This window comes from Drosophila sechellia, chromosome 3L (assembly GCF_004382195.2).
Source record: "Drosophila sechellia strain sech25 chromosome 3L, ASM438219v1, whole genome shotgun sequence".
Taxonomy (NCBI): domain Eukaryota; kingdom Metazoa; phylum Arthropoda; class Insecta; order Diptera; family Drosophilidae; genus Drosophila; species Drosophila sechellia.
In genome coordinates, this window is record NC_045951.1 from 1,311,074 (window position 1) to 1,333,811 (window position 22,738).

At 47.3% G+C, this 22,738-nt stretch overlaps 2 protein-coding genes across 3 annotated transcripts; both read left to right on the forward strand.

Annotated features, from left to right (window-relative positions):
• The first annotated feature begins 166 nt into the window (after positions 1–166).
• On the forward strand, positions 167–19,880 carry LOC6610292. 2 transcript variants are annotated; one of them, XM_032717901.1, is made up of 9 exons: positions 167–384; positions 7,833–7,995; positions 8,956–9,272; positions 12,063–12,369; positions 14,443–14,630; positions 14,684–17,612; positions 17,672–17,883; positions 17,951–18,191; positions 18,246–19,880. In XM_032717901.1, exons 2-9 carry the CDS (start codon positions 7,919–7,921, stop codon positions 18,436–18,438), a joined length of 4,464 nt encoding a protein of 1,487 aa, XP_032573792.1. In that variant the 5' UTR covers positions 167–384; positions 7,833–7,918; the 3' UTR covers positions 18,439–19,880. The 2 variants fall into 2 exon arrangements, with proteins under 2 accessions (XP_032573792.1, XP_032573794.1); XM_032717903.1 differs by lacking the exons at positions 167–384; positions 7,833–7,995; positions 8,956–9,272; positions 12,063–12,369 and adding an exon at positions 14,160–14,185.
• A 186-nt stretch (positions 19,881–20,066) lies between these two features.
• On the forward strand, positions 20,067–22,645 carry LOC6610293 (rab5 GDP/GTP exchange factor). The gene is made up of 4 exons (XM_002034852.2): positions 20,067–20,339; positions 20,416–20,619; positions 20,674–20,986; positions 21,054–22,645. Exons 1-4 carry the CDS (start codon positions 20,186–20,188, stop codon positions 22,471–22,473), a joined length of 2,091 nt encoding a protein of 696 aa, XP_002034888.1. The 5' UTR covers positions 20,067–20,185; the 3' UTR covers positions 22,474–22,645.
• Positions 22,646–22,738: the final 93 nt, after the last annotated feature.

A 22,738-nucleotide genomic window follows, 5' to 3' on the forward strand; every position in this document is an offset into this window, starting at 1 on the left:
TGAAGAATGTTCGAATTCATCTGAACCAAATGCGGAAAACTCGGCCAAGAGCACGAGGAACAGTTCATCCGACGACGCATTCCGTGTGCGTTCTCGGCTGTCGCCTCTGGGTTCTCGATTCCCAGTTCTCGAGCTCTCATTTTCCGGCGCAGTGGCTCCGCTTCAGTTCGCTGTAGACATTTTCCCGGTGTGGACGTGCGTTTGGCGGTGGAAATTGTCGAGCACGCCGAAAAAGAAAATACCACAATAGTTGCGCTCGTTGTAACGTTCGGTTTCTGCGGTTTTCGGTTTATTTTTCGGCTTCCTCTGCACTCTAATTTCATTAGCCGGAAAAAGGAAAGCGGGGAAATGGCTGTGTGCAAGTAATCCGGATCCGCTGAAGAAGTGCGTAAATTATGACATCGGGATGGCTCGAAGATAAGAGAGAGAGCGATTGTCTCTTCGGCTGGCTTCCTGGCTCCCTGTAACCCAGAAGCCCAAGTGTGTGTCCTGATGGCAGAAAGTAAAATTAGGGCAAAATGCCAGGCTTAAGGGGGGTGTGGTGGGGTGGCTGCCACTCCCACCACTTGACCGCCCCCGCTTAAAGTGCTCCTCGTTGTCGCAGCCTAATTAATTCAATGGCCCCACTCTGCTGCACCTAAATTTTTGGGGCCATCGAAAGGGACGCCACTTTTTGAGTTCCCAACCCGCTTGGGGGATATTTTTACTCCGAGCGAAAGCGGAAACGAGCGCCCCAAAAAGGACTTTGGAGCCCAGCAAAGTTTCTATCGAAACCCGAATAAGTTTAGGTCTCGAACTGCTAATTGCCCAAAAATTACTTGATATTTTTATCCCGGCCCACAACACATTATACGAGTATTCCTGCTTCTGCGGGCAAACAACTTTTCGCTGGGTTAATTATTTTTAAATTGCAAAAACATTTCATACGCAAAGCGCCGCAGAGCAAACGCAAAAATATATAAATAAATTTCCGCTTTTCATGGCCACACAAAAATGAGCGACAAAAAATCGGCAACGCCGATTGTAGGGCAAAACCCCCGCCAACAAATCATAAAAAAAGAAAGCCGACGAGCCCAGAGAGAAAAGTGAATTCGGAATGGAATGGAAAAGTGTTCAAAACTGAGTGACAAGTGCGATTCGAGAGAAAATTTTTTCAGTGACAGCCTGAAATGTGCGAGAATTTATGATGCATTTATTAAAACGAATTCGGATGGTTCGAAACAGGGCATTTGCACCCAAATTTGATGGTCAACAAAGAGGACAAAATAGGGTCCCTCAGCGCGGGCGACACTGTGCTACAAGGCTTAAGTTATTGCTACGATTTGATGGTTAATATGGATATGATATGATACCTAACCAGATGCTACACAGTATTATGATTCATAAAGTTGTCTAAAAGTATGGTATACTATTTGTTCTGTAGCCGCTTAGGTAGGTATTCTTTTAAATGGATACAACTTTCTAAAGCGAACTCCAAGTTGGATCACATAACTTCTATATACACTATATATATTCTATATATACTATATATACCTCTATATAACCATTCTGAACCGAATAAAATCGATTTATTATAACCCCCGCCGCCGCCTTCGCATGACTAACTCAACTCGTCTCTCGTTGCGACTTTATTACTCCTTACCGCCGACGATGTTTTCCGTGGCTCTCCGGTTTCCTTGCCGCGTGCCCAGTGTAATTTGGCCATGTGTTGACACGACCACCTAGTTGAGCACCACCAGCTTCCCACCCAGTAGAAGGAGCTGCGGCCAAATGCGTGAGTCACATGTCAGCGTAGTGCCAGTGCTTTCCAGTATTCCGCTCCATCTCGACCACTTCACGTCATGTTTTGGCCGCCAACAAACATGACATTTTACGGTTCTTTTATGCTTGCCACATGTCACGACACAGTTAACTGCCGCATAACGCAAAAACACCCCGCAACATAACGCAACTCAACCCAACTGAACTGAACTTAACTGAGCTGAACCGAAACGAACCGAGAACCCAAACCGCAGTAGACAGATGAGGCTGTGGGAGACACAAGGGTTAAGGCCCTGCTCCTGGACAGATCTATGACATGGAACACATACATACATATATACATATGAGCCACATATATTTATGTGCACACTGGAATACTCCGATATTGCCCGGCCGACTATGCAATTATGCAAAAAGGGGGTGGACTTCGGGCTGTCAATCATGGGGAAATTGAAATTGCTGTCGACAATCGTGAGCTTTTGGGGTTAAAGTTGGGAAAACACTAAAGGGACATCAATTGATGAAATGCCAGGTGATGTGAGGGGCGATGGCTTGGGAATTGAACCAATCTATAGATAAGACTAGGTAACACCGCTTGCTTTAACAGAACCATTTCTTTATGCATTATGTTTAATCATTCCAATATGCCCAATGTCCTGCGAGTACCAGGTAGCATATGAAAAGGATAACCCTCAGGTGCTCGAGGGCTGTTGGAAAGGACAAGCGACTTGCCGGGGTTGACTCTTTTATTGCCGTCACTTGAGCCAATATTTGCACATTTCAACAATGTTGCCATTTTTCCACGTGGGCGTTACCCTTTCCGAGTACCCTTGCCACCCCCGAAAACCCGTTCCGAATCCTCCTATTCAGCCATGCATGCTTAAATGTAATGAAATATCCTGTTCCGTCTCCAGGATCCCCATCCATGGCCAGCCGGGTCGCATAAAAAGGCTCAATTCAATTTTACCACGCCCCAACCCGTGGAGGATCCGCATCCGGATCCCCTTGCTCCTGCTCCCGCTCCGATTCGGTCTGCTGCCAATTCAAGTTTCCATTTTCATTAGGGAGTCCAGACCCCGCAGGTCCTTTAGGTGCTCTGCTCGCTCTACACAATGCTCAACTCGTTGAGCTTTGTTGGAGCTAACCAAGTGGGAAGGGTCCTTCATGAAGGGGAGCCAGCGGATGTGGACGTGGATGTGGCTGCTCGGTGCATATAATTAAGTCGTCCGGTGGGCGGGGCTGACGCCATGCATCATGTATGCTCGGAAATGCTGCAGAAAGTTGAGCAAATTATGTTGTAGCCCGCCGGTTGCAGAGGTGCCTTCGTGGCCTGATAAATAAATTATTTCACTTAATTATTCCAGGCTAGAGAAATTCTATGCTATTGCTTATAATTATTATGCGCTAGTTTGGGAATTTCTAGCTTCCTATCCTTATTTCCTTATTATATCATGACGATAGGTGTTAAATTCAATATTCTACTCATATCATATCGGCTTATGATATCATATATGACCTCTTGACCTCTGACCTCTTGAGAACTCGACTTAGCCATATTTAAGTTAGACATCTTTCTTGGATCCTCTGCATTTTCTGGATCTTCTTCATTTGCTTTTCCATTTGCCACTTCCATTTCATTTCGCAAAGCTCTTCTGAGCCTCAGTGCAATCTTTCATTGGTTCGTGCTTCTTTCACTTCAATTCCATTTGATGCGCCACAAGATTTTCCCCGCCAGACGTTTCAATCGCTTTCCACCCATTATCCGCTGCAATGTGGCCACGTGTAATGTGAGACTGTGAGCCTGTGAGACTGGGCGATGTGGGAGGGCCGTATGTATAGATGTTGACCACTCCTTGCCAGCAGCACTTGCTTTTCACTCGCCCCAGGCAATGTTTCCCAGGCTTTTCCTAACTTTCATCGGCTTGAGGTCCTGTTCCTTTGTTATTGTTGGCTGCGCACTTGAGTTGTTCGGCTCGCCCTTTATTGTGCCCCGCCGACTTGGCCCAAACCCATTTGGGCCTTGACACGTGAACGTGTGCAAGTGGCCCGCCCGATCGCCCCTGGCTTTTTCCCCGGCACGCGATGCACTTGGCCAAGATACCCCGCCACCCCTCGGTCCCCTTGGCCCCCAGCCCTTTTGTAGCCGCCGTCAGCTGCAACTGTTGGCAATTTCTTATGCCTTCCCTGTGCAAACAGAGGTATACCGGTTCTAATCTTTTAAGTAAACGCGAATTCTTCAGCAGTTGAGTATGATTATCAGGAGTGGTTCAGTATGTTTATCTTTCATGAACGCGAATTCCATGAATCATTCCATGATAGATGCGAAAATCCTTACGAATTGTTAATTATACGGGGTAACCACTAGTCTGTACGCCATTTACCCTGCCTTATTGTGCACAATAGACGGGAAAAGAGTTTGGAGGCCAGGGTAAATAATTTTCATGCTCATGGACGGCGACGAAGTCGGCACTCGAGGGCATTTTTTACGAGATTCCTGGGCAGATGGGGCTGGGATAGGGCTGGCGACCAGGCTGCTTAACTTTCCGAGTTGATGAATAATTTAATGGAAAAGCACATGTTTCGGGGATGTGGAGGCACCACCACCGAGGCAAACGAATCGGTCGTCGAAAATGTCTGATATGGAATTGCCTATTTCCGGCTCAGTCTGGCGGCAAAAGAAGTTGTCATGGGATCGGGATGGAGGTAGCCAAAAGTTGCCGGACAACCAAATTTAGGGGCTGCTGTGTTTCGAGGCAACCAGGATAACAATCACAAAAAATGCTCGCTTCGGAGTTTCAAATTACATGCGATGAACATGGTGCTGCGGCCCACAAGTTAAATAAACACAATTTGCTTTTGGTATCGAAGTTTTGAAGGTTGGCGCTGGCAAGTAGGCAACATAAATCGTTAATGAACGAAACTGAGCCGCTGGAAAGAAGCCATTTATTTTTCAAGGACCTCTGGTCGCGCTGGGCAACCCAATCGTTTTGATCCGAGCTGCTTAAAGCTGCACAAAATATTTTAATTAATTTTTTACAATCATAATGTCAGGCTTGAAGAGCAAATTAATTGAATTTAAGGCCTTGAACGCTCCCGAAAATAAAAGGAAAGGAACGAAACGAAACGAAACGGAAAAGGAAATGTTACCATCCTGTGGCATTAAATTGAAATATGAACATGAAAGCTTCTGTTTTCCATTCATCAACAGGCCACGACGACCTTAGACATTAACACATTCACACGCCATGTTTTATGTGTGTGCGTTGCCTATATATATACACTTTGCCATAGTATTTATCAAAACAAGTGGAGTGGCGAAGTGGTGGAGGTGGGAGGACCTAAAAAAGCAGGACGTGTCGGGGTCACCAACTTATCTTCATCTGGAAGGAAAGGAAGGCGACCAACCCTCGTTTGTCTGCCATTGACGGCCCTTAGTCCTCGGTTCTCCCTCGGTTCTCCCTACTTTTCCTGCCATTTGGACTCTGGCCAGACGGAGATGATTCAGGACAGGACACACGTAACGCCAGCCGAAGTTGGCCCAAAGTGGGCTTGCTCTGGGAGATGCGGCCAGCGGCCATCGGCCGTCTCCTTTCTCATTTCCTTCGCGCGGAAGTCCTTTCTTCGTCCTGCCCGGGACATTAGGGATAATCATAACGATGATAAGCACGAACGATTTGATTTCTCCCGTTTATGTGGCCGTTGTCATCGACGGCTTCGCCTCGTCTGCACTGACAAAAATCAGGAAGTGATAATAAAGCGTTGAGATACAATTCCTACCTTCAGCAGGCATAATTTACTATCATTACCCCTAATCACTACCCATTTTTTTTATCAGTGTGCGACTGTTGGACTATCGGGAATGCTGCGCTTATGTTGGGGTATTTGAGCCTTTGTTTGTTTGCCCGCCTTTTGTTTCGATAAGTGACTCAAGTGGCTTTTGTAGCTTTATTTTTATGGCGTACTCTTGGTGGTTTTTATACCGAAATTAAATAGTTCACAGCTCATTTTGTTTAGTTCTATAGTTGTGCAAATTTGCGCACCGTCTCTGATTCGGAAAGTTTTCCATTCGGTTCTTAATGCAGTTCTATGACAGTTTCCAGTTTTCAATTATAAACTTGATAAATGCATTTCGTCCTTGTGGTCTCCTAAGTTGGCCAAAAATTCTCATTATTGTTCGGCTTTGCCATTGTTAATCCACTGAAATCCCACTTTCCGTTCGCCACTCCTTCCACTGCGCAAATGTGTTTTCGTTGAGCTTTTAAAAGTTTCCGCTTCGCGTTTTGTAGCAAACCAAAAATTTCGCAGACTTTGTGGACGCATTGTGGCACTTTATTCACAATTCGTTTTTTGCGTGAACTTTGGCGCTGACCCAGTTTCCTTTTGCATTTTTTGTTGAACTCGCTCAGACAGCGCGGCGTATACGTAATGTTCGAAACGCTTGCATGTTTGCGTGGGCAAAAAACTAGCGAACAAATTTGCTTTTAATTTCCAAGAGCCGAAGCCTCGTAGAGCATTTCAAATTCATGAACACAAATATTTGTCAAGCGATAGAAAAGGGAATTGGGCGGGGCGCTCACTTAATGACAAAGTAAGTCAAAATTTAGCGACAACATTTGCCCATTCATCACGGGATAAAACGGGGATGATGACTGGGCCCCAAGGATTCCAGCGACGGAGTTTTAAGCACTTTGCCAACAAATGGCATCATCACTTTCACTCGCCGAGCTGCAGCCGTCGAACAGTGCGGTCGGAAACTATAAGGCTGCGTCTTATCTGATACCTGTTATCAACTTGGTTAAGCCTTAAGCTAGGGAAACTGAAAGCGGAACTTGAAGGATAATAATTACTGACTGACTAGCTACGGCATTCTACTTTTCCGATTTATACCTTAAAGATGAAATACTTCCCAATGGATATGTAAATTACTACCAATTTATCAAGATGGCAAGACTTCCCAAAATGCCGTGTGTCGTAGTGTTATTCGCCACCCACACCACCCACCTCTTGGCTCACTTAGGTTAACCCACATTGACAATGAGGCGAACAACAGACAGCCGGCGCAGGGAGATGATTCCATGGGGCGGGGGAGCAGACATGTTCTCCTTACCAGGCCATCCATAAAAGTCCACACGGAGCACAGAACTCTTTCATCAGCAAAAGCAGAGCAAAAGCAAAAGCAGAAGCAGCTCCTCTTGCTGTGCTTCCATTGTGTCAACAAGCGAGGTCACCCGAAAGTGGGCGGAAAAGCGGCGGGGTGGCATTAACTGCAGCACGTTAATGTTATTGTAGGCGCGGTTGTCGCAGGCGACTGACTGACTGACTTTCCCACTTTCCCTCTCGTTTCCCGCCGCGAGGGAGAGGAGAGAAAGGAGCTTTTGTTGTTTGGCCGATTAAAAGTTGTCGTCGTTGTTGCTGTCTTCCTTTCGCTTTTGGCCCCATTCGACTGACATCGAGGCGGGGCTTCCCCCTTCCCTTGTTGTTGTGGCTGACCCGCTAACCTCAGAGCACACAAACACACGTTGGCACACACACACACACAGCTACACAAAGGGAAAAACCATAAGAATGGCTGTCCTCCCACTTTCCTCCCACCTTTTGGCTAACAAAACGCCTTTGTACCATCGAACTAATGCCGTTTATTACTCCAGACGACTTTAATTTTAAAGTTAAGTCAAACGAAAAGCACAATTTCAACAGCTTTTATGAAAAATATCCTAAAAGTCTTTTATCTGGCTAAAAATATAATTAACTTTAAGGATTGCCGTATAAAATGGATAGATACAAGCCCATTTCTAAAGGAATACCATCCTATTTTTGTTCTGTGTACCCACACCCGCGCTAGAAAGCAATAAAGCGCTGGGCAAGAGTCGCCCACTTGGCAAAGTTTCCGCGCACAATTACGGGGTAATCAATTGGCCAGGCTGTCAATAGTTGCCAATAAATGTATCGAGAGCACGGCAATCGAACTTGGCAACTCGGTTGCATTTTCCGCTTTTCCGTGGGCGCTGCAGTTGGAGCCAAAAATCACATACCATAAATAAAAGCAAAAACTTATCTCTCTTTCCTTCCAGCGGCGAGGAGCCAATGAACTTGCTGACAACTTGAGACGACCACGAGGAGGGGAATCCCCTTTGGGCGGTCAAGGAATCGGGGCACCATGGGCGACCTGCAGGCCACCATTGAATTCGTCGTGGAGCTGCACAAGTTCTTCAATGTGGATTTGTTTCAGCGCGGGTGAGTCTGTCCGCAGTTTCAGTTTAAAAGCACTCAAACTCGGTGATGTATTAATCCAAGGGGCCCCAAGTAATAAAGTAAATGCCAAGAAAGTTAGCAAAGAACGCCGTGAAAATTGATGGATTAGCTGGAAAATGCGTTAGTCAAACTTAGAGCTTTGAAGCTCCAACTTTTCCATTTAAAGTTTCGCCCAATCTACATTTGTCACCGTCGAATATAAGTTACATTTGCCATAAGATCATTAAACCCTTCCGAATGGGCTTCCTGCAATTAGTGATTTGCAACGATGATTTGCACTTCGTGATTACTTGTTCGCAAACAGTTAAGAAATCCAGGCCAATAGCGGCATACTACACCCACTGCAAACTACCCACTGTTGGCAGAAAATATTTCAAATAAAGTTGTTAATTTTTCCCAAATTTGCCGAGAACGTAACACGGACCTTTGAAGTGTCGGGCAAACAAAATGAAATGCAGTGCAATAAGCAAACAAAGCGTGGCCAACCAATCAAGAGCCAGTAAAAAAAGGGGCAAAGTGGGCTGGGCAGACATGTGTACATACACATAGTGACCGTAGCACTCACTAATTGTCAGCCAAGTGTTTATGGGATTTCAATTTGTTGCTGCTGCTCTTGAAGAACCGAACGAATGCACAAAAAGTACAAAACACGAAATGAAAAGAAAAACAGAGCATTTGTTTGGGCTTTCCTCGGATTTCCCTTTGTTCGCTTGTCACTGCAAATGAAGCTGCTGACGACCAGAGTGTCAGTGGCCCGCAAATCTGCTGGTAATCGAGGACTCCTGGTCTTGAAATGTTTCGACAGCAAGTGGATTAAGGGAGAAATTCGATATCGTTGTGGGGAATATACCTTCAAACAAGAGTAATATAAATTACAACAGTTCCCTATTGATAAAGCGAATTTAATTAATCCGCCCACCTCACCCCTTCCTTCGTCCACAGACTCTACCAGGTGCGCTGTGGCCTGCGTGTTTCGCCCCGCCTACCTGTGCAGGTGGAGACGAGCATTCCGGAAGCCAGTGGACCCGGAAAACAGAACGGACACGCCAACGGGACCACCGACCACGGCAGCAGCGATAGCGAGAGGGGGGAGCTGTCGCCGGGGGAAGTGCCACGCCTCCACGAGTCGCCGCCGGGGGGCAGCTGCTCATCCGCCTCCGTTATCAACGGCAGCGGCGCCTCGCGCATCTTCCAGATACTCTACCGCAACGAGGAGGTTCCGCTGCGCGACATCATCCACTTCAGGAGCCACCTGCTAGGTGAGTGCACTCGCAAAAATCATGTGTAAATCAATGTTTTGGTAAAAGGTTCTTAACCCCTGCAGGCAAATAAACAGTGTTTTTTAAGAGTGTAGCCATTGGCCAAGTAGGCTGCCGCATAAATTGCACTTTCGAGTGCATCTTGCCAAGAATGCGAAAAGGAATCGCGTTCTTCCGCATTGCTAAGTTTGTTTAAAGGGTGACTAATTCTACTCTATTAATTATATGCTCACAAAAAAAGAGAAGATTATAATTTACAGAATTTATTGAATTGCTTTAAAGATCCCAAATTAAATTAAGTTAGTGTCACGAACATTTGCCAAGCGGGCTGTGCTAGAAATGTGCACTTTGGCGAGTGGCAAGAATGCCGGGAATTCCCCGTTGCCGCACTGGTGGCCTTTTGATGGGAATCCGGGGAAAAACCACAGCGCGGGTAACCAGACACCAAATCACTCGACCAGCCAGCGGACAGCGAAACTTTCGGAGTCGAAATGAGTTTATTGTTCGATTGGAAATATAAATCAAATTGTCAGAGAGCGGACCAAAGTTCCGAAAGTTTGGAGCCCTGGGGATCTAGAATGGAGCCGCTGACCACACGGGACAGATGCCAAAGACGTATGGCAGGACACGGGAAAACTTCGGTTCGGAAACTTCCTTTCCACCTAATTGCATTTATTGCTGACTGCACCTAAAAGGATTCTTGCTGCCCTGGCTGCAATGCAATTACGGCAAGTTGGAGGAACTCCTTTTGGAAAATTCTCGGCCAGCAAACGAAAAACTTGGCCCACACCATGACCCAGTTTACATTAATAAAAGAAAAACAAGACGCTGCGCGAAAGACAGACGGCCAAGTTTAAGAAATCTAAAGTAAACAATTTAGTTATGCATTACAAGAAGTGGATGATGGACTAGAAAGTGACCTATACAACGAAATAAGTTTCATAACACTATAATCATATATATACTATATACATTATGTTTCACATTGTGTGTGCTTAAGTGCGCGTTTATAAAATAATCAAATTTTAAATATATTTTGTGTACATGGTAACCGCAACATAAAACCCAATAAAAGCCGCATAAAAACTTAACGGCGCAAAAACATAAGAGGAAAATGGGCAAATTGAAAGTAAATTTCCACATGGTGCGGAGAGTGCGCTGCTGGGAAGGCGGGAAATGCGGAAAAGCCCATGGAAATATGTACACACGCGTCGGCAGCAAATGGAAATGTTGGATAAAAATATAAAAAGATATTTTTATTCGCATATTTATGGGTATTGTGTGAGGAAATAAAAGAGCGCCGGAGATTTCAAGGTGTTGAAGTGCCAGAATGGCGATGAGCACTTGACGGACGCCTAAGCCCAGGCACCTTATCCGCATCCTTGTAGCTGTTGCCTTTTTTTGCTCGCCATCGCATCCTTCGACAACAATAGAAACATCATCCACTTGGCTGCCGAGCAAAGTGATTAATTCATTTGGACAAGTTTCACAAGCAAAGTGCGGGGAATCTAGAAAGAGCCACAAACAAAAGTAACTTTTCAGTTGACAGCTCGCAGTCTGTTGTGGATGCCTCCTCGCATGTGTGTGATTGTTGGGCTTTCCCCCTTCCGGTTTTCCGCTTTCCCGCTTTTCCGTTCTTCCGCTCTTCCTAACTGTGCAATTTATCTTTCGTATAGTTCGTACAGTGGGTTACTGCACCGCAGACAATAAAATAAACTGTGTCGAGCGGCGGAGGGGACACCCTTGTGAAGCCCTCAGCATTTAAATTATTCCAGCCAAAAGCAATTGTCATCACGGACCACATGGCGGATGAGTGATGCGCCGGAGGAGCCAGCAAAAATCTCAACAGGCCAAAGAGATCTGGCTGCTCTCCGCTCTTTTTATTGCCTTTCGCCAAAAGTAAATCCTTATTTTATGAAAACAAATGAATTTTATGGTCCCACGAAGGAGCAGGCTGCTGGCATCCTAAGTGGGAGCCCCATAAACCACCATCGACATGTGGAGCAAATTGAATTTGATTAACATTTTCTGCTCGGAAACGACGTGGGTGGGGCTTACGGAGCTAAAGGTAGCCATGGGTTAGATGAACCCTGCAAAGGGAGGAGCGGAAGACCATTGGCAAGCTCTGATGGTTATTATTATGGAGTGTCAGATGGAATAATAGCTGGTATTGATGAATATACAAAGAAAGGTGGGAGTCTGCGCTTCGATTCGACTCACTTGTTGAACATCCAAAAAGGGAAACCCCATCCGAAAGATTTTATAATGGGTCTAGAATTTAAAATGCAGACCTCAAGTTAAGTTCCCCTAACTTTCCCATAATCAAACATTTAAATCCATCTGCTTGAATCGACAATGGAACCTAATTGATTGAGTTCCCAAACACAACTAGGACAACATATTCCTGAGTCATCGATTTACTCGGTTTCCGGCCAACGATTTGCGGTCTTCGCAGAATTTTGATTTGTCTTTGTCGCAGCACAACTACATGGACATTAACCTATTTGGTCGGGGGGGGTGTTGGGTGGCAGACCGACCTATCCCGAACCACCACCCAGTTGCCACCCACTTGCCACTATTTCGAACTAAACGAAAATCAATAGGAAAACAAATAAGCCAAGACGGAATTGAAATGGAAGGGATTTGGGAGGGGCATGGGGCTTGGGGCATGCAGGATGTTTGCATGCTGGATTTTCTGCCGCATTTATCCCGGGGACTTGCAGTTCAATCAACCTCAAGACGGATACTCACTTTTTTCCCGCTTTTCTCATTCCTCTCCATTTTTTGCAGTTGACAGTCGTCACCTGAAGGAGTCCATTGAACGGGCCGAGTTTTCGCTGCAGTTGGAGCTCTGGTTCGGGGAGCAGAACGGGTCGAGCAGCCTGAACGGCAATGGAGGCGGCAGTGCGATGGGCAGCTTCTCCGGACCCTCCAGCTCCGCCCTGACACTGGCCTCCACCAGGAACCTGCAGCTGAACTTTCATCCGGGACGTGGCCTTCACTACCATCTGCCGGTGCTGTTCGACTACTTCCATCTGGCGGCCATCAGTGTGGGCATCCACGCCAGCCTCGTGGCCCTTCATCAGCCGTACATCAAGTGAGTAGTGGTGTGCTCATGGTACACAGAAAAAACGATGGGATATCCACTTAAAACAGGGATATTCCTCGTGGAACTACTAGTAGTAATAATAATGGGTGGATTTGCAGAGTTTTCTTTAAACAGTTCTAAATCACTTTCGGTTACTCACAAGTGCACATACTTAAGTTAAATCTTCACAGGATTGAAAGCCAAAATTTTTCAGCAGTGTAGTCATGGGTTCAAGTGTCATCCGTTGCAGGAGATGCAAAGTGAAGATGACAACATGATCTCTAATGTCACATACAGTCATATTTTTCACAGTAAATTGAACCCGCTGCGTGGGCTACACGGGTCAGTGGTCGTGGCACTCCCCCCTTTTTTTATCGTGTCCTGTTACGTGGGGACTGCAGCATCAGCAGACGGACAGAGGGGCAGAGGGGCGTGGGAGCTTCGTAGGCAACTGGCGGCCAGTTACCCGCACAAATCATTTCCAACTCATTAAAATTGCACACAGACTCCGCAGGACGCAGCGCCTCATTTTCCGCCCACTGTGCACACAAAAGGGAGAGGATACAAAAAATGTCGAGGCATTAATTTTAATGACTCTCGCAATGCAATTGTCCTTTGGCTCCTGTCCCACTCCGGGAAAAGTTGCTGGGGAAAAGTATACAACACGAAACTTGCGCGGCTAACAAGATGCGGAGGCGTGGCACAATCCGAGGGGGCGTGGCCGCATCCCTGGCGGAGTGCAACTGCCGAGTCAATTTTTACGCCGTTTGATTCGGCAAAAGTTGTATCCGTGCGCCATGTGCCATGCGCCAGTATTTCCCCCTTATTATACTTGACAAAGTTTGCCATCTTTTCAGTGAGTAATTCCTTAATCTGTTTTATATTGCTAAAAGTTGTCGGCAATTTTCGAGTGCAAATCCTCTGCTACTTTCCCAACCAGGAGCAGCATTTGAGGTCCTCGCTCGAAACGAATCCTTTGGCAAACACAATATGAAACGGAATTTGAAATTTGCCCAGGCCGCGTAGTGCCTCCATCTATCTCTCGTATGAATAAAATATCATCTCATTCGACTCTGGAATTCCTTGTTGACCTTGGCCTTTGCCCCGATGCGGCATACTCATCCTGATTACCAGCAAATCCCCGCCGCTCCCCCAGCCTTCGTCCTCGTGAGCAGCGCCGTAAATGGCCTGATTATCTCGGCAAGCTGAGGTCCAATCATGCCCACAGTCGGATTGGCTTACCAGCGGATTTTCGGCGGCGAAACTTTAAAGAGCTTGGGATTAAATCTTTCGAAGTAGTGGTGTTATTACAATTTTAAGCTTACCACAACTGTAACTCTTGGACTGAAGATTAAATCTTAGATTTAGTCCTCATTCATCCAATTCTATTTTATTATTTCCCTAAATTCCATTGATTACATATATTAGAACTTAGATAGATGATTATTATTCCATAATTTGATTTCTTTAACTAGCTGTATGCTCACTTTTTGCACTCTATAGGTAGCTGAATATATTAACTCTTATGAATTGTATAGATCTATTGTTTCGTTACTATATTTGTATATACAAACTAACAAAAAATCAACGCAGGTTGTGTGGCAAACATCCTTGTTTTCCTGACAATAAGTTGCAGTTGAACCGTTTATCATTTTCTATAACCTGCGATCCATTTATCTCATTTCCGTGCATCAACGATATCGAAATAAACCCAAACACATAATCCATACCAATATCACTCAAAAAACGGATCAAACCCGACCAATACGACACTGAAAACTGGTTGCGGTTGCAGGAAAAGCGTGTTCTCGTACATGAAATTCTGGTAAGAGCCCATCATAACTCCATCACAACTAGATCTCCGTTACTGTGTAAATTCCGTACTTCAATCCGCTCGGATCACGTAGTTGGTGTAGTTTCTGTGGCCAGGAGAGCCTGCTTTTTGTATCCGTATCCGTCCGTCCGTCCCTGTCCACGTCTCTTCTTTTATGTGTACTTTTATATGGTAGATATGAAGTGGATGTGGCGAAGGAAGTGAAGGATTTAACCGAGCTCTTTTATGGCCTTTTCATTATTTTTTAGTGCCCCTCGCAGTTCGAAGCCGTGGAGTGCGGGCAAGCTGAGCTGCAGGGGAAACACTTCGCCAGGACCCTTGGAGGCGGTGTTCTTCGGACCCCAGATCGGCGGGACGACCAAGTGCAGCGGAGGTCCTGCGGGCAGGCTGCTCCAGTCCAGAGCCATTCATCGCGAGATCTGCGGTTTGCTGCTAGGTATGGATTCTACTTAAGTCCACAAATCGAGTCGTCACATCTCCCTGTTCCAGGTGCCATTGAGCAACTGAAGGCAACTCTTAACGAGTTCAGCACAGTGCTACCTCCGAGCATAAACTCCCAGATTGGTTCACCGCCTCTGAGGGAGAATGACACGGGAGAACGACTGCAACTGCTACTGGATCAGGCCAAGCAGCTCGAGGCGGAGGAGGACTTCGCCATTCGGGCCAACTCCGACATAGCCCAACTGTGCGCGGAGAGCATTTTCTGGTGGAGAAGGGTCCTTCTGGCCTCCAGATCCTCGACGGCAGTGCACACCCTGCTGGCCAGGAAACACCACATACTCCGGGTGCGCAGGTTCGCCGAGGGCTTCTTTGTGCTGGAGCAACCGCGGCATGCGGCAGCAGCTGGTTGTCCGGACCAATCCAATGGGTCACCCTCACCCGGCCATTGCCAGGGATACGTGGCCATAGCTGAGCTGGCCAGAAGGAGTCGCTATCTGCAATCCCTGCCGCCGCTTCCCGTTCATTGCACCCCCATTGACGGTGACGCCTCGTCCCTGCCGCTAATCTTCGAGGATCGCTACGTGACCACTAGCAGTACCTATGCCAGGAGGAGATCCGGCAGTGATCCCCAGCTGGAAGACGCAGTCTCTGTGGTTGGCGTTCAGAAGAGAAAGGTTGACAAAACCCACTCAAGCAGCAGCTTAAATGGCATCAAAGACTGTTTGGCCTGCCACTTCGACTACGATTACCCGCAGACCAATGGCTCGGGCCCAGCTCATCCGCACGCCAAGTGTGTAATCACTCCGAGATTCGCTTTGGGCGGGGAAGTGCTCCAGGCGAGTCTCACCATTGCTCCCAGCAAAGAAGCAGCTCCGGAAGCCGTCGCTCCTCCCACATTGCGTCACAATCTGTCCAGACACTCGGTGACCGGTTTGCTGGAGGATCTCGATCTGGATTCCAGTGTGCCAGCGCGTCACAGCAAGTCCCTGGACCAACTCGATGGCTGCGAGGGACTAACCACAAATCCAGTGAGCACGACCAACAACCACACTCTACCCCGACTCCAGGCGGATGATCTGATGAGGAACATATGTGAGTTTCGGCAGCGGTATGGAAAGTTCGACTACCTTCATGAGATCAAGCTGCTGAATCCTCCCAAGCAACAGCAGCAGGCGGTGTCTCAGCAGCAGAAACAGTGCAACAATGGTTACAACTCCCTGCCCAAGTCGATGGTTCCGCCGAGGAACTCCTATCCACCACCTCCTCCTAGTCAGAATACCACCATGCCGAGGAGCAGCTCCTCGCAGATACCTCGAGCCGTGGAGATTGCCCGGGTGCGGGTTTCCGACATTAAGGAGATGTTGAGGCAGGGTCAGCTGCGTAAGGAGTCCAGCAGCTCAGAGAGCGACATGATGCAGAAGCTCCAGATGCTGAGCTCGAACAGTGTTCCCTTCCGCTTGGAGGGAACCAGCAACAACAACACCACCAGCAGTGATCCCAACACCAGTGGTTTCAGTGAATCGCTGCCGAACTTGGCTCCGCCACCGGAATTCGATTCCGATTCGCAGTTGAGGCGGCAGAGGAGCAACTCCACTTCGTCGCTGAGCGAGGAGAGTGGCTGGGTAAGCAGCCGGAGAAGCTCCCTGGCAATTTCTAGTCCGGATACCATCACCAGTACGGGCATGACCAATCGGCAGAGGCACACCCAGCTTAACTTGGGGATGGGCATGGCCATGGAGACCCGCCTTAATGGCGAACAGCTGAGGTTACGCCTACAAAAGGTCCTGGAACAGCAGCAGCTTCAGCAGCAGCACCCCCACAAGACCCGGAAAAGGCAGGCAGGGACCTCCAGTCAGAGCAGGACTCCTGCCCGACAGCAGACTGAGGTACACAAGAAGATCTCCTCGGTGACGGTGAATATCAAGCGGGAGCGCTCCCGTTACCAGCTGGATAGACTACGACACCTGCCCAACGGGGAGTCAACGGAGGTGGAGGAAATGGAGCCACCTCCTAGGAGAAATCGCCACAAGACTGCCTGCGAGAAATCCAAGTCGGATTTCGATATAACAAGTCTGAAGGACATGCAACCGTTGGATACAGTATGCTTGCCACCTCCTCAGCAGTTCCAGGATCAAGAGCAGGAGTTGGCGCTAGTGCTGGCTCCGCCGCCTCCCGATGAGTTCCGCGATCCGCCACCGGAGCCAGCTCCAGCAGCACCCATAGCCCCAGTTCCTCCTCCTGCTGCTGCACTTCCCCCAACGGGAAAGACCAAAATTGTCGCTTGCCATCTGCCACCACCCCTAAAGGAACGCCAGCCCATTGGAGCCATTGATAACCCAGTGTACCACATCTACGAGTCACTGCGTCCCATCTCCACGCCGGCCATTTTCAGCAACAAGCCTGTGCTCAAATCCCACAGCTTGGCGGAGTTGAAGAGGCCCCAAAACGTCCCCAATCATTCGATCAACCACCATTGCAAGACCCACGCCATAAATGGTAATGGTAATGGGCTGGAGAATGATCTGGATCACGAACAGGACGAGAACAAGGAGAACTCCAATGGCCAGGTAAGGACGAACAAACAGGGCCACGGTTCCAATACCAGCTCCAAGCACAAGCGCAAGGGCCAAGTGGCCTCCGCCGCGCAAGAGGCTCCTCCCAGCATCTCCCTGCTGGAGTTCGAGAAGTACCGCGAGGAGTTCCGCAAGCAGATCAAGTACCAGGGCAGCATATACTCCGACTACGTGCAGCTGGCCTCCGAACTGCCCTACTTCTACATCAGCGACGAGTACCGTGCATTCTCGCCCAATGGGATGCACCTGGTCATCTGCGTCCACGGGCTGGATGGCAACTCGGCGGACCTGCGACTGGTGCGCACCTATCTGGAGCTGGGGTTGCCCGGTGTCAATCTGGAGTTCCTCATGTCGGAGAGGAACCAGGGAGACACCTTCTCGGACTTTGACACCATGACTGATCGGTAAGCAAAATGAAGTCAATATAAATATGATGTCACTTTAAAAATCTGGGATCACTTAGGCTGGTTACCGAGATACTCTACCATATCGATAGCTGCGCCCTGAATCCCGCTCGCATTTCATTCGTCGCCCATTCGCTGGGAACGATAATTGTGCGGAGTGCTCTGGCCAGGCCCCAAATGAGGCCGTTGCTCCCGCGACTGCACACCTTCCTCTCGCTCTCCGGACCCCACCTGGGAACACTCTACAACACGAGTGGGCTGGTGAACATGGGTGAGTCTATACACTCGTTAACCATTTAAGCGTGGTGATTAACCCAAGGTGGGGACACTTTTCGCAGGAATGTGGTTCATGCAGAAGTGGAAGAAGTCCGGATCCCTGCTGCAGCTCTGCATGCGAGATACCACCGATATGCGGAACAGTTTCCTTTACCGGCTGAGCCAAAGGAGCACGCTGCACCATTTCAAGAACATCCTGCTCTGTGGTTCTAGCCAGGATCGCTATGTCCCGGCGCACTCGGCTCGCTTGGAGCTTTGCAAGGCAGCCATGAGGGATAGCTCCTCGTTGGGTACCATTTACAGGTTCGATTGGAATGGCTCCTTGATATACTCGTGACTATAGAGATTCCTTTACAGGGAAATGCTGCACAACATAATAGCTCCGATTTTGGCCAGGCCCGAACTAACTTTGGCCCGTTTCGATGTCCACCACGCTCTGCCCCACACGGCCAACACTTTGATCGGTCGAGCGGCGCACATTGCTGTCCTGGACTCGGAGTTGTTTATTGAGAAGTTTATGCTGATCGCAGGGCTGAAGTACTTCAGTTAACCAGGTCACTGAAGAGTTCCGAAAAGTCTTTAGAACAGTCCTGGCGAATAAATCAAGTACTAAACACAGTCGGAAGATTCAACTACCAATTAATTTTATAAATAAAAAAAAAGAAATTATTTTCTTATAAGTATGTTATTTAGCATGTTTGTATAGTTTAAAAGGCTTATGTTTCATTTTGTTTCTTCGTTTTGTCAAGTGTTTTGTTTAGTTCCAATCAATGATGTAATTCTTTTGTTTCCCTCAATTGTATATATTGAATGTTAAGATGTATTCTCTGCGAAACTTACAATTTCTAACTTCTGTTTTGTACGCCGAACTTTTGAATACACAGGGTACTCATAAATAATTCGAAGACAAAATACGAACCATAGTCATCAGATCAGCCAAATAATTCCAATTGATCAGCGATTGGAACAAGGAATTTATTGAAGCAAATCGTTAGACTTGAATTTTTTACAAATGCAACTCTTTTGTAGCGAATTGAATACACTCAGATACGAACAAATCAAAAACCAAAGAATGTTTAATCAAAAACCTATAACCAAAACGAAAGTCAGCATAATGTTGAAACACACGCGTTAAAGATAATTACATTGTTAGCTGTAAGAGTTGAACGCATACAAAGCAAAAACAAAAGCCAAAGACATCATAAGTAGTGTTAAATTCCAGTTCAAAACTATACACGAGACTTTTTCGAAACGATTGAATTGCAAATGGGAAGTGAACGAAAACAAGAACGATCATGTTAAGTATACGTAAACTATCGATAGTAGTTGAGCACGGCAAGGCAAGGTTGCATTTTGATGACAGTAGCGAAATAGTATTAGAAATTTTTAAGACTAATCAAAACACAAACAGAGACAAAATGGTTTTTTCCAAATCTTTTTACTGCTAGACGAGAGAACAAATTTAGAAGAACTAGAGATAAAGTAGAGGTAGTGTTGAACTAGTCGAGTTGTTAGTAGTTGAGTGCATTATTGGATCGTCAATTAAGAGGAGGACGATGTAGAGGTTTGTTTGCAGATTTAAACTTTTCATTGGGGAACAAGATCGGTAACGTAGCGTAGAGCAGTTAGGACAAAGAACTTTGCAAATTTATAGTCTAGTCTAAGCCATAACTCTGTGTTTTCTGAGCTTTTTCCAATTGCTGTTGTGAACTACTACCATTAGCGACCCTTCCAGAAATGCATTCTTTTTACGTGTATAACCGTCCTAAATGTTACTACTTTATCAACTTGCTATGACGATATACGAAAAGTGTAACTGGTTTTAAAAATGTTTGTGTGCATCTAAGAATTGAATGTGTGTTGAAATGTTCCCTAGGGCACCACGATTTTACTACATGTATTCGATCTAATTGTGCAAATTTCCCTAAGTTGCAGTTTAAATCTTTTCTTTACGAATAAAATATGCTAAAATCCAATTTTAGTGGAACATAATTGAACAGTGTTTTAATTGTATGTGGGTTTACAAACTAGGTTCTTTTTTTATCAAAATTTTATTCAAAAGAGGGAAATCCCCTTTGTACGATGCGAACTAGTTCCATTCGATGGGCGGCTACTCAAAGCCGGCGAACCAACTCATCTCTAACTTTCTGAGCGATTTGCCACCACTGAATGAACGACAATCTGGCAACGCCGGCAGCTGTGGAATTATTTATCTCCACGATTCAGTCACGAAAACAATAAACAACAAAGGGACTCCCACAGATAAGGAGCTGTATTTTCAGAACCACACCTCCGAGATGTCAACGGCGTCGCGACCTCCGTCTTTGCGGCTGGGCCAGCAGGACCTTAAGTGCCGTTCAGGATGCGGGTTTTACGGAACCCCCCAAAACGAAGGGTTGTGCTCGATGTGCTTCCGAGAAAAGTTTAATGATAAGCAGCGGAAATTGAAGCGTAAGTCCCCGGACAATACCTACACATAACTTCCAAGCCGATGCTGAGCGTTCAGTCATGAAGTGGTTCTTTACAGAGAAGGCTGGCGAGACGGGTCCTGGATCCTCTTCCTCAGTCGCCACCTTGAATCGCCGATCGCCACAGCATGCGCACCTCCAGGGAAAAGTGGAGCAGCAGGTCAGGAAGCCGACGGACAAGGAGCAGGACCACTTGGGAACCCTGCAAAAGAAAAAGTTTACCGCTGTGCTGCAAAAAACTCTGCAGGCGGGAGCCCAAAAAAGTAATATTACATAGCCACACTCCCTTTAAATGCTTATACTTGGGTATTCCTTAGTTACCCAACAGCGTGGTCATGTGCCCGATCCCACGGAGGGCCAGTTCCTACTGCAATTGCGGCAACTTCGCATTCCCGACGATGGCAAGCGGAAACTCAAGCTTGAAATCCAGCGCTTGGACAGCGACATCCGCAAGTACTTGAACGGAAATGGCGGTAAAAACATCAATGAACTATCAGATTTGGTTCAAAACGCCTACACCAAAGTCTCAGACATTGTGCACAACGATCCCAGCTTCGAGATAGCCACCAACGAGGATCGCGATAGTGCCATTGACTTCTTTGAGAAGGTGGTGATGACGCAGAACCACAAGTGAGTCATGGAACGTAGATATCCGAGGAGTACATACTCTTATCTGGGTAACTCTTCTTGTTTGCAGATTTCTCTTCAGTCCCTATTTCACTACCGATGAGGACAGTGACGTGAAGGTGCAGAAGCGCATACGCCAGCTGAGCTGGATTACGGCCAAGCATCTGGACTGCAGCATCGACGAGGTCAACTCGGAGGCCAGGGATCTGGTATACAATGCTATATCCGAGCTGGTGGGCATAGATTCGTACTATTCGCCGCAGGAGAAACTGCAGTGCACTTGGCGCTGCTGCAGGCACATCTTTGAGCTCTTGAAGCGGGCAACTGGGGGACCCGCCAGTGCGGATGACTTCCTACCCGCCCTAATATTCGTCGTGCTCAAGGCCAATCCAGTGCGACTGCACAGCAACATCAACTTCGTTACGCGCTTCACAAACGCTTCGCGGGTGATGAGCGGCGAGAGTGGCTACTACTTTACCAATCTATGCTCCGCCATTGCCTTCATAGAGAATCTGAATGGCGAGAGTCTGGGCGTCAGCAGCGAAGAGTTCGAGGCTCTGATGTCTGGACAGCAGCCCTACAGCACGCCCTGGGAAAGTGCCCTGTTGGCCTGCGAGAGCCTTCACCTGATATCCGAGAACATGAAGCGAATGGAGATGCTGCAGAAAAGGAACGCGCTGATTAGCTCTGGAATTACTTCATTTGAAAAAGAGCTTATAGACTTCCAAAGGGAGGTGACGGAACGAGTGGACACCGTGATTGCCAAGGCCCCACTCAACCTGCTGCCCATCAAAACACCCGCTTTTCTGATTGGTCAAGCCAGGGCTCACCTCCTCAACGAAAGCGAGGCTGGTCATTATCAAGCGAATATGCTGCACGGCGGCTCATTGACCTCCGAGTCGCTGACAGCAGCTGGTGGCTTGGCAAAGCCTGCAGCGGCGTCTGAAGAATCGGGATTGTCCCTTAAGGACACCAGCATAAGTTCGATGGGCCGTCTGTCGCCACTTCAGCAGAACGTTCAGCCAGCCGACCACCTCTTCGTCTCTCCAATCTTTAACTACACCGCGTTTGAAGCCGTCTCGCTCTTGGAGGAGCCCGTGCCCGAGGCAAACACAGACTCGCTCATGCTGGGCTCCGAGTTTCAAGGAGGCCTGACCAATATCAACTACGACTTCGACTTGTCGGATCAGAGTGGCGAGAACAGCACAGCAGACGAGTCAAAGCTGAATCTCGACGAATTCGACCCCTTGGCGCAGAAGGGCCCAGTTGCCCAGCCACCGCCGCCTCTGCCGGAGACCAGTCTGCTGGATAGCACCACGGATAGCCTGATAGATAGCGAAGTGCCCGGCACAGCTGTCCTGCTTCCTTCCCCTCTGAAGCCCGAGGTGTCAAACTACCGGGGCTTCTCGAACTTCGATATTCCCAGCATCTCGTGCAACACGGGGGACTTTAGTTCTCTGGGACAGGACGGTGTGGATGCTCCCAAATAATCGCTTGTGTACTGGGTCGCTGAATCCTGCAGCTGCGCGAATGTAAAAAGGTTTAAGTGAAATATTGTAGTTAGCCCAACGCTTCAATTTAAATTTCTGCACATATTTATTTGTACCATATTTAACTAGCTTTACAAAAAGGACGTTTAATAAATGCAATCTAACACATGCAGTTACACAAGTTTTATTATTTTTTAACATAAACGGTTAACTAAGCTTAATTTGTTTCCCATGGGTAATTGTGTGGTTTTCAAAAGTGCCGCCA